This window comes from Bufo gargarizans, chromosome 2 (assembly GCF_014858855.1).
Source record: "Bufo gargarizans isolate SCDJY-AF-19 chromosome 2, ASM1485885v1, whole genome shotgun sequence".
NCBI lineage: Eukaryota > Metazoa > Chordata > Amphibia > Anura > Bufonidae > Bufo > Bufo gargarizans.
In genome coordinates this window covers 142,538,729-142,552,565 of record NC_058081.1, presented here as the reverse complement: position 1 = coordinate 142,552,565, position 13,837 = coordinate 142,538,729, and the positions used below count along the sequence as shown (strand labels likewise).

The 13,837-nt window shown below is 40.7% G+C and overlaps 1 protein-coding gene across 1 annotated transcript; it reads left to right on the top strand.

Moving 5' to 3' along the window:
• The first annotated feature begins 709 nt into the window (after window positions 1-709).
• Window positions 710-11,983, top strand: LOC122927582 (cytochrome P450 1A1). Its single transcript, XM_044279545.1, has 7 exons — window positions 710-818; window positions 4,189-5,027; window positions 5,170-5,296; window positions 6,278-6,367; window positions 6,716-6,839; window positions 9,257-9,343; window positions 10,101-11,983. Exons 2-7 carry the CDS (start codon window positions 4,194-4,196, stop codon window positions 10,402-10,404), a joined length of 1,566 nt encoding a protein of 521 aa, XP_044135480.1. The 5' UTR covers window positions 710-818; window positions 4,189-4,193; the 3' UTR covers window positions 10,405-11,983.
• Window positions 11,984-13,837: the final 1,854 nt, after the last annotated feature.

Genomic DNA, 13,837 nt, shown 5'->3' with positions numbered 1-13,837 from the left:
TCAGCGCTCTACCCCAATTTAGGGGATTATGATGATGAAAGGGGGGGAGGTCTGTCCCTGCTGATATCACAGACCTGCTATTACCTTTAAGTTCAGCATCACATTATAATGATGGAGGTATTCAGCAGAATATGTGCTGCACATATTCTAATAGGAGAGGTTATGGGACTGAAGGTGTCCTGGGAAATATGCTGTAAGACACTGCAGTGCATGCTACAACCTGCTATAAGGCTATATGATGGGGGGGGCTCGTGTCTGTGCACCCACATAATATCCAGTGCACGCAACCTCTTCCACTATTTCACGCTTAGAATGATAGGTTCTTGTGCTAATGACTGTGACATATAGCTGGAATGATGAGAGGCGTAGTCCCTGGTCTTATAAAGGATGTGACAGCAGCCGTGCAGGATGGCTGTCATACAGTATATAATTGGGTGGCACATACAGAAAATCCTGTCTGCTGGGGGAATGGACTGTAGCAGCAGATGCACGCTGTGCTGTAACATTCTGCCTGAGCCTGCAGCTAGCACGGTATCATGCCCAGCCTGTAATACATCCTGCTGGCAGCGTGCACTTCTAATCTGCCCATTAGATCTGCTCCGGGAAGCGCTGGCTCCAGGTCTATGCCACCCCCTGCACCGGTGCCCGGAGCGCTCCTGTACTGTGGTCACGTGAGGTGGAGGCCTGGCCAATCAGGAGTCAGGGAGGAGTATATAAGAGTGAGCTCAGGCAGCTCACACACTATGGTCCTCCTGTAGGTCTTCTTCTGCATTGAAGCCTCCTCATCCATAAGATCTTCTGCTCACCTCCTGTTGAAGGTAGGTACTGAATGCTGCTGTTCGTTACTTTTGGGGCATTTAGAGTACTGCCTAGGTGTCTATGTTTGAACTTGATGAGCATTGTTCTGTGGGGTCCTGCAGCTCCTTTAGGAAATGTAATGCAGAAGTGAGTGTACAATATACAGGAAGGACTTGTGTGATGCAGGTCCATGGCTAGGATTGCAGAGGGGCTACCTGAAAACTGATTCTTTAAGACTTTGATACTGGCTTTAGTTAGAAAGGATTAGACAGTATTATAGAAGCTATGCTTCTGCAACATATTGTAGCTTATACTATTCAATAATCAAATGTATATATTTACATATCCGTCTGAAACATAATGGATAGTAAATCCAATATTAGGATAATTTCATGTCACACTCACTTGGGTGCTGATATGGAGAAGCTTGAAGGTGAGATCTGAGAACTTCTCTGACTAGGTTCCCATGCTGATGGTCACTGAAAATGTTTGAAGTCTCTAACCATGCAGAGAAGGATCACTAGTGGTGAATGCCAGCACTAGGAAGGTCCCTGCCAAACACCCTATAACTTACTTTTCTGAACCAACATGAGTATTAGGGCTCATGCACACAACAGTGTCCGTATTGGGGTCCGCAAAATATGGAGACCTTCTGGTGCAATGTGCATTTTCTCACTCCCCATCCATGTAAAGGATTATTCTCATCCACAAAAGAATAGGACCTGTTCTATAATTTGAAGACTGGATGTAGAGATGCAGACAGCACATGGATGATAGCTGTGTGTTGACCATTGATTTGCATATCTATAGAGATGAATCGGTCAGTTTGCAATTTGCAAAAAAAGCGTATCGGACACTAATGTTTAATATGGTCATGGGGGCGTAAACCCTTTTAGTTGGAGGATTGAGTGGCTTTTATATCTTTTTTTCCCCCTGTATGGCGTCAACATGTTCCACAGTGCTGTACACTGATGGTCTCCAGTTATGACAGCCAAGAACTCGCTCATACCATGCACTGTTTCATCTTTTATGGTGATTGCACTGTTAATTTTAATGGTTGCAATTGCTCTTGCGCACACATTATAAACACCATCTATAACAATAAATCATAGAAGTTACCAGTTTTAGCTAATATTATTGACTCATGCATTGTAGAGTCCTATACACAGTATAAAATGTATTCTGTTCAGTTACATAGGCTGGGTGCACGTACATCAGTAGTGTCTGGCATCTATAGACTGATAGAGCTGGACAGAAAAACATAGCATGCAGCATTTTTATGTCCAGCATTATTTTACATCTGGCATCATAAGAGTACGAATACTATGGAATCTGTTCTAGATTCAGTTTCTCTCTGGCGTCCTCTGCATCACGCCAAGGGGAAACTAAGCCGAGTCACTGGATATACGTGAAGAGGATCTTAGTGTTATTATTGGAGATGTATGTATACAAGAAACAATGTGTGCCTAGTTTGCCAATAGGTGTGTTGTAAGAATGGTCTGTAACTGAGGTTTTGATTTTAAAAAGGTTAACGCAGGTATGGGAATACCTGGGCAGTCTTGGTCTGCATCTACTTCAGCAGCAGGGTGTGGCTTGGTTACTATTATATGTTTAAGGCCTTATGCACACAAACATATTTTCTTTCCGTGTCTGTTCCTTGTTTTTTTTTTTTTTTTTGCGGACCGTATGCGAATCCATTCATTTCAATGGGTCCACCAAAAAAAAAGGAAGGTACTCCGTGTGCATTCTATTTCCGTTCCGCCAAAAAAATAGAACATGTCCTATTATTGTCCGCATTATGGACAAGGATAGTACTGTTCTATTAGGGGCCAGCTGTTCCGTTCCGCAAAATACGTATTGCACACGGACGTCATTCGTATTTTTTGCGGACCGCAAAATACATAAGGTCATGTGCATGAGGCCTAAGTCTGGGGCTACACTGCGATCTTGGCTGCGAAACTTGTCACGCCAACAAGGATCTCTGTGTTGCACCACAGCCATAGAACTGAGTGGGGTCGCAGCATGACACACAAGTTACTACTAATATAAAAATCAGCAAAAAAATTCAACCCTTTTGGAAGTTTTGTGATTCTGGGGTTGTGGAAACTTGCAAGTTCATTCAGTTGTACGACTGCGGTGCTACACAGTGAACACGTGATGGATGTAGCGGCCAAGATCACTGCCCTAGTGTAAAACTTTGTGCACATAAGTTTATATGTGCTAGTGTATCCTATTTATTGAAGCGATTATACTACCACCTCTTCAATTATTAATGATCACTTTTTATAATACTAGTTTACTGTGCAATATTAGTATTGTCATGTTAGCGACAAGTATATGATGGGCAATCCCAATTATGATGTAAAAATGATTTAAAAAAAATACAATATGGATCAAGTATGAAGAATGATAATATACATTGGGGGTCATTTACGAACAGATATACACCACTTTTTGGCATATATTTGTTGCAGATTGTGGCGCAAAAGTTATTTGCGTCACAATCTGCGACTTTTTCCCCTTTTTCAACACGCACACCAGATCTAAAAAAGAGGGGGAGTGGCGTGGGTGGGGAAAAGGGCGAGCAGGCCCCTCTCATTTATCATTTTCTACGCCTGTTTTAGGTGTAGAAAATGGTTTAAATCTAAACCAGCAAAGGAGTTGGTGTAGATTTAGACAAGTGTAAAGTCTGCCTAAGTTATGTTAACGTAGGCAGATGAACCGGCAGCGCAGGAGGGACAAAGACTAGTGTCTAAATTGCTGGTCTTCATAAATGGCCCCTATAGTAAATATGTATGGCAGTCGTCTTTACTAGTTCTCTAGAAATATTAGTAATTGGCCCAGACACACATTCCTCTTTTTCTTTCTGGAGAATGCTTCTATCAACAGTCATGTAAGAACCAGTGACTACATAAAAGAACATTTTATATAACCATCAAAGGCCAAAAGAGCTATTAACATTATATGGCTTGGGCCTAGGCTTTACACTACTTCATAGGATTTTACTTCAATTCTAGTCTTTGATGGAACTATTATTCATGGTTTTCCAACTGTGAAGTAACATGTAGGAAATGTTTCCTGTCTAGAGCCTTAGACAACCCACCTTATCCAATTACAAAGAACAGAACAATACAATGCCAAGATCTGAAAACTACTAGCATTTGTCTTAATGACTGTGATATAACTGAGGCAGTCTACATAATCATGCACGCCTTTGAAATTACATTGTCAGCTTGATTTCATTAAAAAATTGGGGCTATTACTACTATATAGTAACTGATGGTTTCGTGTTCAACAAACATTGTATTCCATAACACATGATCATATGTCTCGTTATAGTTAATCATCCTTCTTCATTTTGGTCCTTATGTTTGTATTTTTGTTTTTTAGACAAAATGATTGATTTAATCAGCTCCTTTGGGATATCTGCCACAGAGGTACTTGTTGCCTCTGTGATCTTCTCAATCGTCTTCCTGCTAATCAAGTCCTACAGTAAAAATGTCCCAAAAGGAACAAAGCCACTGCCAGGCCCAACGCCTTGGCCACTGATAGGAAATTTGCTCTCAATAGGCAAGAATCCACATATTAGCCTCAGCAAGATGAATGAGACCTATGGAGATGTGTTTCAAATCCAGATTGGCACAAAGCCTGTTTTAGTGCTAAATGGACTGGAAACGCTTCGACAAGCCCTGTTGAAGCAAGGTGATGTATTTTCTGCACGTCCAGACCTTTTTACCTTTCGCCTGATTGGTGATGGGCAGAGTCTGACATTCAGTCAGGATTCTGGTGACGTATGGAGAGCACGTCGTAAACTGGCACACAATGCTCTTAAGAACTTTTCCATCTCTCCCTCCTTGGGATCTTCTAACACAACTTTAGTAGAAGACCATATATCTAAAGAAGCTGAGTATCTAGTAAGGACATTCCAAAAGCTAATGGAAGAGAAAGGTGAATTTGACCATTATAGGTATCTGGTTGTTTCTGTAGCTAATGTCATCTGCGCAATGTGCTTCGGAAAACGATATGACCATGATGACCAAGAGTTTGTGGACATAGTCAACTTGACTGATGAGTTTGGGGCAGCTGCTGCATCGGGAAACCCAGCCGATTTCATCCCTATTCTTCAGTATCTACCAAGTCGCACCATGAAGAACTTTATTGATATCAATAAGAAGTTTACATCCTTCACACAGAAAATTGTTCACGAACACTACAGAACATTGGATAACGTAAGTACTTGCTGTAAATACTAGCTTGTGATATGGAGTTTTTATTATTTTAATATGTAGTTACAAGCTCTACTAAAATACTAAAACTTCAATTATAGTTTGATAAATGGATCTTCAAAAAATGTACCGTTCTCCATTTCAGAATGCCATTCGTGATATTACTGACTCCCTTATTCAGCATTCTCAAGAGAAGAGATTAGATGAGAACTTCAATGTCCAATTGTCAGAACAGAAAATTGTAAACATTGTAAATGACCTTTTTGGAGCTGGTGAGTTTAAACTATGTCCTAAAAGTGGATACCCTAAAAATTATCATGAAATCATTAATTAGTATCACTGTAGTATCTCGCTGAAGTATTGCACTTTAAAGAGGACCTTTCACTTGTAAAATCAATGTGAACTAAGTATGCTGACATGGAGAGCGGCACCCGGGGATCTCACTGCACCTATTATCCCCGGGTGCCGCTCCGTTCTCCCGCTATGCCCTCCGGAACCTTTGCTCTGTAAGTTATAGTAGGCAGTGTCTGCCCTTGTCCTGTGGGCGTCTCCTTCTCCTAGGCTGCAGCTCTGGCCAGTCGCAGCTCATAGCTCACAGCCTGGGAGAAGGAGACGCCCACAGGATAAGGGCAGACACCGCCTACTATAACTTACAGAGCAAAGGTTCCGGAAGGCATAGCGGGAGAACGGAGCGGCGCCCGGGGATAATGGGTGCAGTGAGATCCCCGGGCGCCGCTCTACATGTCAGCATACTTAGTTCACATTGTTTTTACAGGTGAAAGGTCCTCTTTAATAACTTCTTTATTTTGATGGTGTGTATATATAAGGCATTAATATGCATTTCCTTTAGTCTAGCTTCACATATATCAATTGTGCCTGGTCAGTTGCTTTATGCTGGAGCTGGATGCAAGTGATATATGTACACTGCAATTGGTGCACAGATCCGGTGTCTGTACACTGATAGCGCCGGACAGAAAAACTATATGACATCTTGCATCACAACTGATGCGACGGATATATGAAAACGATCCTATAAAAAAACCATGGGCTCAGTACTTGCTCAGTTCTCCTCCTGCTTTTTGTACTTCACTCCGGAGGGGAACTTAGCCGGATGACAGGATGTATGTGCAGGGGGCCTTAGTAAGTTGTCCCTGTTTGCATTGCAGAGTACCTTATTTACTTGCATGATTGTTCATAATGACAATTCTCATATTTTATGTACAGAAGCTAAGACTGCTGCATTGTTTTTATAGGGTTTGATACCATTACAACTGCTTTGTCATGGAGTCTCATGTACCTGATTGCCAACCCAGAAATACAAGAGAAGATCCATAAAGAACTTGGTGAGTTACTCCCCGCTGAATGACCTGTGTTAAAAAGCGTAGTGTTAAAATACTATTCGAATTGGATCAGATTAGTATTCATTTTTCTGGATCCCACATTTGTAAATTGTTTTAACTATTACCATTGTAACTATTGGTGTCCCTAAATAAATATATATATATATATATATATATATATATATATATATATATATATATATATATATATATATTTTTTTTTTTTTTGCTAAACACCTGTTTTGTCACCTACAGTATATTCATCACATTGACCACATACTCTAAGCACCTTGAGTAAACTATGATCATGTGATTACTTCTTCTACATGGGATATTGTTATTGTGTTACAGATCAGGTCATTGGTAGAGAACGAAGGCCAAAGTCATCAGACAGAGCTCAGCTGCCTTACACAGAAGCCTTCATCTTAGAGATGTTCCGTCATTCATCCTTTCTTCCCTTCACAATTCCACACTGGTGAGTAATGATATCATTGTGCATTTTAGACAAAAAAATTAAGACACTTATCAAATCTTTTACATTCCACAATAAAAGTGGAAAATTTAGTGTACACTGTTTCCGTGGCATAATTTTTTAATTTTTACCTCTTGCCACTTGTTAAATGTGCTTAGCGGGAGGGGGCAGCTTTAGAAACTGGTATAAATGATAGCTGAAATTTGGTGCATTCCAAGCCAACGGAATTAGGAATTGTAATCCCAGTCTTAGTATAACTGCCCCAATGTTTATAAATGGTGAATTGAAGTGACATGGACTTTATTTATACACTACGTGCAGAATTATTAGGCAAATGAGTATTTTGACCACATCATCCTCTTTATGCATGTTGTCTTACTCCAAGCTGTATAGGCTTGAAAGCCTACTACCAATTAAGCATATTAGGTGATGTGCATCTCTGTAATGAGAAGGGGTGTGGTCTAATGACATCAACACCCTATATCAGGTGTGCATAATTATTAGGCAACTTCCTTTCCTTTGGCAAAATGGGTCAAAAGAAGGACTTGACAGGCTCAGAAAAGTCAAAAATAGTGAGATATCTTGCAGAGGGATGCAGCACTCTTAAAATTGCAAAGCTTCTGAAGCGTGATCATCGAACAATCAAGCGTTTCATTCAAAATAGTCAACAGGGTTGCAAGAAGCGTGTGGAAAAACCAAGGCGCAAAATAACTGCCCATGAACTGAGAAAAGTCAAGCGTGCAGCTGCCAAGATGCCACTTGCCACCAGTTTAGCCATATTTCAGAGCTGCAACATCACTGGAGTGCCCAAAAGCACAAGGTGTGCAATACTCAGAGACATGGCCAAGGTAAGAAAGGCTGAAAGACGACCACCACTGAACAAGACACACAAGCGTCAAGACTGGGCCAAGAAATATCTCAAGACTGATTTTTCTAAGGTTTTATGGACTGATGAAATGAGAGTGAGTCTTGATGGGCCAGATGGCTGGATTGGTAAAGGGCAGAGAGCTCCAGTCCGACTCAGACGCCAGCAAGGTGGAGGTGGAGTACTGGTTTGGGCTGGTATCATCAAAGATGAGCTTGTGGGGCCTTTTTGGGTTGAGGATGGAGTCAAGCTCAACTCCCAGTCCTACTGCCAGTTTCTGGAAGACACCTTCTTCAAGCAGTGGTACAGGAAGAAGTCTGCAAGGTAAGAAAAACATGATTTTCATGCAGGACAATGCTCCATCACACGCGTCCAAGTACTCCACAACGTGGCTGGCAAGAAAGGGTATAAAAGAAGAAAATCTAATGACATGGCCTCCTTGTTCACCTGATCTGAACCCCATTGAGAACCTGTGGTCCATCATCAAATGTGAGATTTACAAGGAGGGAAAACAGTACACCTCTCTGAACAGTGTCTGGGAGGCTGTGGTTGCTGCTGCACGCAATGTTGATGGTGAACAGATCAAAACACTGACAGAATCCATGGATGGCAGGCTTTTGAGTGTCCTTGCAAAGAAAGGTGGCTATATTGGTCACTGATTTGTTTTTGTTTTGTTTTTGAATGTCAGAAATGTATATTTGTGAATGTTGAGATGTTATATTGGTTTCACTGGTAAAAATAAATAATTGAAATGGGTATATATTTGTTTTTTGTTAAGTTGCCTAATAATTATGTACAGTAATAGTCACCTGCACACACAGATATCCCCCTAAAATAGCTAAAACTAAAAACAAACTAAAAACTACTTCCAAAAATATTCAGCTTTGATATTAATGAGTTTTTTTGGGTTCATTGAGAACATGGTTGTTGTTCAATAATAAAATTAATCCTCAAAAATACAACTTGCCTAATAATTCTGCACTCCCTGTATGTTTACTACAAATTTACAGCACACTGTTTCATATATTACTAGAAAAGCAGAATTCTTAGTATGCTTGTAGTAAAAACTTCTTAATTAAGCTTAAGGGTATATTAGACGGGCAGATTTTCTGCCTGATCGCTGAGCAATTATAGTAATGCTCGTTAGCAATCATCTGGCAGTGTAATAGTGCCACTGACTGCACGATGAATGAGCAATCCAGATTTTGCTGGCGGCAGATCGTGCTGTCTAATTCACGATCTGCCGCCAGAAAACCACTGTAGAGCATGGTGTAGCGATTGCTTCTCCCCATGTTGCTGGGAAGATTACTGCATGTAATAGCAGCGGTCTCCTCAGCAAGTGAGCAGTCGATTGCCTGGGAGGGAACACTTCCCTCCCGACAATCGTCTGTGTGATCGGGGTGTCTAATACAAATCGATGACTTAAATGAGTTTACAAGACTAGTAACAATTTGGTCAAGGGTGGGAAGGCATTAAAGAAAAAAAAGCTGTACTTTTTATTCTACAACTAAATTTCCACTATATTTGAAATAAAATGCGTGTCCTCTTGTTACAGCACAAATTCTGATACCGTACTCAATGGTTACTTCATCCCTAAGGGCATATGTGTGCTAATCAACCAATGGCAAGTGAATCATGACCCGTAAGTATCTGAATAACAAGAAAATTTACTTTTACATATTTTAAAAAAAATGAAACACTGAAACAAAATGCTGAGAAGACGACAATAACTCCTAAAGGGGATGGCACCTTACAGAATATTCTCTGGGAGCAAGGAAATGGGATAAAACAACTTAAAATCACTTACAATAACAAAGTTCCCAGCAGCATCAGAAAATAAAAAATGCTACATGCATGTAACATTTCTTAGAGTCCTCAAACCTATTAAGTGCCACTAAATAGTGCAATTGCAACAGTCTAAGCAAAGGGACATTCAAATTGCAATGTGCATAAAAGTTGTGAGCATATGTAGCACCAATAAGGTTGGTGTGGAGATTTTTTGTTTAAAGTAGTGAGTATAGAACATATTATACCATACATTTAACTTGCACATATGAATGGAGCAACATCACATAGAGGCATAAGAGGCCCTGTTTGGCTGAGAAACTTTCAGATCACTCAATTGGGTCGGGCAGTTGTAATTACACTGCGCCACTACTGTAAGGGAGGCAGCTTGTAGGTAAATACTGAAGAGGACCCAATGCTCATGGGCGCAGAGGCCGCCGCTCACTGGTGGTGGTGTCTGAAGTCGGACCCCCACCGATCTCATATTAATTCAAGATAGGTCATCAATAGTATGCCACTGCACAACCTCTTAAAACCTTTCTTACCGATTGCATTTTATTTATGTTGTTGGGTTTACTTCCTCATTGAAGCTCAGTACATTTTTCTAATTCCAGGAAACTATGGAAAGATCCATTCAATTTCTGCCCAGAACGTTTCCTGAATGAGGATGGCTCATCAATCAACAAAAATGAGTCTGAGAAAGTCATGATCTTTGGTCTGGGCAAGAGAAGATGCCTTGGTGAAGCCATTGGAAGAATGGAGGTGTTCCTATTCCTCACTATTATGCTTCAGCAGATGCAGTTCTCCAAACAAGAGGGAGAGAAATTGGACATGTCAGCAAAATATGGACTGACAATGAAACATAAGCGGTGTTATCTTACTGCCAAACTCCGTTTTCCAATGATGCCTACTAGTTAGAAAAGTTAGCACTGTCTAACTGGACATGCTCACAGTTGTGTTCACATGGATATCCTGAACATTTTCTTTACTTTGACTTAAGTTTGAAGTCAAATATTGCATAAGCACGACGTTTAACAATTCATAAACACACAATGTAGGAGTGATACAAGAGACATTGTGGGTAACCGCACAGACTTTTCCTAATGCATAGGGTGAGAATCTTTTAAGAAAAAAAATCTCATGCCAATTGTCCTATATGAAGGAAACCAATATGTTTGAGCCAGCTATTTTTGTTAAGCTATCCGATGTGCTTAGGTATTCTTGCTTAGATTTTATATAGTACTTGTCTGTGCTGTAAAATATTCCTAAAAAGACCAAGAAATTAAGAGAAAAAAAATTATATCTAAATGTAATCTTTATATTTCTACCTGCCACTAGCTATGTACAGTAACTAGTAATTAATGAATCCTAACCACTACTCACTTTCTGATATGTCATCCAAGCCAAGCATTGGGCTCCCTTTTACTGCTGGCACAAAGGAAGCACATGGACAGCACACCGTTATTTTTTTTTATTTTTTTTTATACTATCTGTTGAGGAATCCTTTGCATTTTGCCCCCAGGAAAGGCTATGAACGTGAAGTTCCATTAAAGGAATTATCTGGGAGTTGGTGAAATTTGCCTACAAGCAGGGACTATTATTAAAGGGTCACTGAGCTTTCATAAAAGTTTGAGTCAAAAGTTTTGATTTGTGGGGGTCTGAATGCCAGAACCCTCCTGGGCACTAGAAGAAGTGCATATGGCGCGCTCTCTCCTCACTGCAGGGGATGGAATTGAAATGGACTTTCTATTAAGTCCATCTCTCTTCATCCCCTGCATTAAGGAGAGAGTGCGATATGTGAACGCTTCTCTCTCCTTATTCTAGTGATCTGTCAAAAGTTATGAAAATTCAGTGACCCTTTAAATAAACGGAAAACCAGCCCTCACCTGTGAATTCCCCGCCCCGGTGGTCACTGCCAGTACTGCATTGATTATTGCATTAACATGACCCTTGCAGTCAATCACTGGACTTAATGCCAATGCCAACATGTGAATGCTGAGGCCAATGATTGGCTGCGGTGGTTATCTCAATGATGTAAGCGACATCAGAACTGGAGCAGTGGGTGAGAATCTAATGAGGAGTACTTATTTTTACGTAATTCATTCCCTGCTTGTAGCCAAATTTAAAAGGTTCTCCTATAGCTAAGGATCCTTTAAAAATTTGCCGTTATATAGCAAATTCTTATTAACCATTGTATATAAAAATAATGCCAAATCTTGCCACACATGCTTAAGACATGAAGTGAACCACGTCTGGACTTGTATATTCACAGATCGAATGTAGTTCATGTTATACTGTGTCTCTGGTAGAAGAACCCATGCTACAGTTACAATAGGTATTAAATACAAGTTTCACTTTTAGGTGATGGATGTCTTAAAATATTCAGAAATAAGCTTTATGTGAATGGTATATTTTTGTCATGTTATAATGAAATACTTTGTGAATATTTGTATACTCTTTTGATCTCTGTGAGATAATAAAACATCATGGACAATAATCTTTATTTATATAGCGCCACCATATTCCACAGCCCTTTACAATTCAGAGGGTTCATGTACAAAACAAAAGAGATCACAAAGTTACCGGCTAATGTACAAGTGAAACACTAGGAGTGAGGGTCCTGCTCCTAAGCGCTTACGATCTATGAGGAAGTGGGAGTGACACAAAAGGTAGTTGATTGTTTTATATGAAGCGATCCAGTCGTCTTTGTACTGAAAGGAGAGGTGTAGGCCGACCTGCTAGTGCTTTGGGTTTGGGGATTACTGTCAGAAAATTGAGTTCAGGTCAGAAGAGTTGGGGGGGGGGGGGGGGTTTACTAGGGGAAGAGACAGTATAGGTAGCGTGTAGCTTGATAATTTGAACTGCTGCATCTCAAAATGCCCATACTATTATATATAAATGTATTTATCCAGCGCGGCGAATGCTGTAATAAAAAATGGCCGATTCACAGCTTCACCTCCCCAAAAATTGAATAAAAAGTGATAAAAAAAGTCACGCCCTCCATAAAAGTATAAAGGACAGATGACCCTGCAATTAATGAGACCTCACACAGCTCCGTAGTCTTAAAGGGGTTATCACAAGACTAATGTAAAAGCTGAATATCAGACATCATATAGTACATGACAGTCTCTTTCTAACAAAGCTAGAACCAGCCCTGTACCTCACATGGATCCAGAGATTATTATTTACTATTAAAGCGCCATTCATTCCATAGCGCTGTACATATGATAAGGGGTGCACATACATAATACAGACAATTGCGCTAAGCATAAACAAGACGAGTTACAAACTGGTACAGAAGGAGAGAGGGCCCACAATCTACATGGTATGGGAGAAGGACACAGTAGGTAAGGGGGAAGCTGGTCATGGTGGTATAGTGGCCGCAGGCTTGTCTGAAGAGGTGGGTTTTTTAGGTTTCTTTCGGTGATAGTCTGATATGTTCGGGTAGCGAGTTCCAGAGTGTGGGGGATGCACGGGAGAAATCTTGGATTGCTCTGCTAGATTTATGACAAGTTGGGGGCTCAAGGGGAGTGTCTTTTCTGCTGCAGCTCCGGGGGTGTGTCTCAGCTCTCCCTATCACAGCTCAGGAGGTAGTTGAAGGAGAAACTGAGCATGTGCGGCCATCTCAGTGAGCAGGACAAAGAACAGCAAAAGAACAAACAGCAGGTGGTGCTATACAGATACATTTTATTGAAAAACTCAGTTGGTATTCTACATTTTTTATTACAGGCAATTACAAAAGAATTCAAATCCAGGTGCTGGTTTGAAAATTTTTGACTATTTTTCATGGGACAACCCCTTTAACTATAAAAAAGTTATAGAGGTCAGAATATGGTGATGTAAAGAAAAAAATATTTTCCAATGTTTTTTTTTTTTTTTCCAGTATTAAAACACATTATACAAAAAATACTATACTAATTAAATGTCGCATTACTGTAATCATACTAACCCAATGAATTAAAGGAGTTCACAGGGGTTGTCTGTCACGGCTGAGGATGGGGCAAACCCTCAGCCGTGCGATGCCCGTAGATGTTAAGCGCTGCTTGGCCAGGACGACAGTATTAGGGAGCAGGTCACCTCCTATCGCGTCCCTAAACTGACCCTGACTCCTAACCATATGAGTCAACCCTGAAGGTGGGAGGACTCATACACCGGATGCCTTGGGGTCCCTGCTAGCCCTCAGGATTGCCCTGGAACAAGGAGCAGGGTAAGACAACCTGTTCTTCCTAGGCACGGAGGAACAGGAGTCTCACTAGCCAAGCTGCAAAGGGAAAAGAACATAAACAGCCTATGGATATGGCAGGAGGATGAAAAGCACTTCCACACCTACCTGCCACAGACAGACAGACTG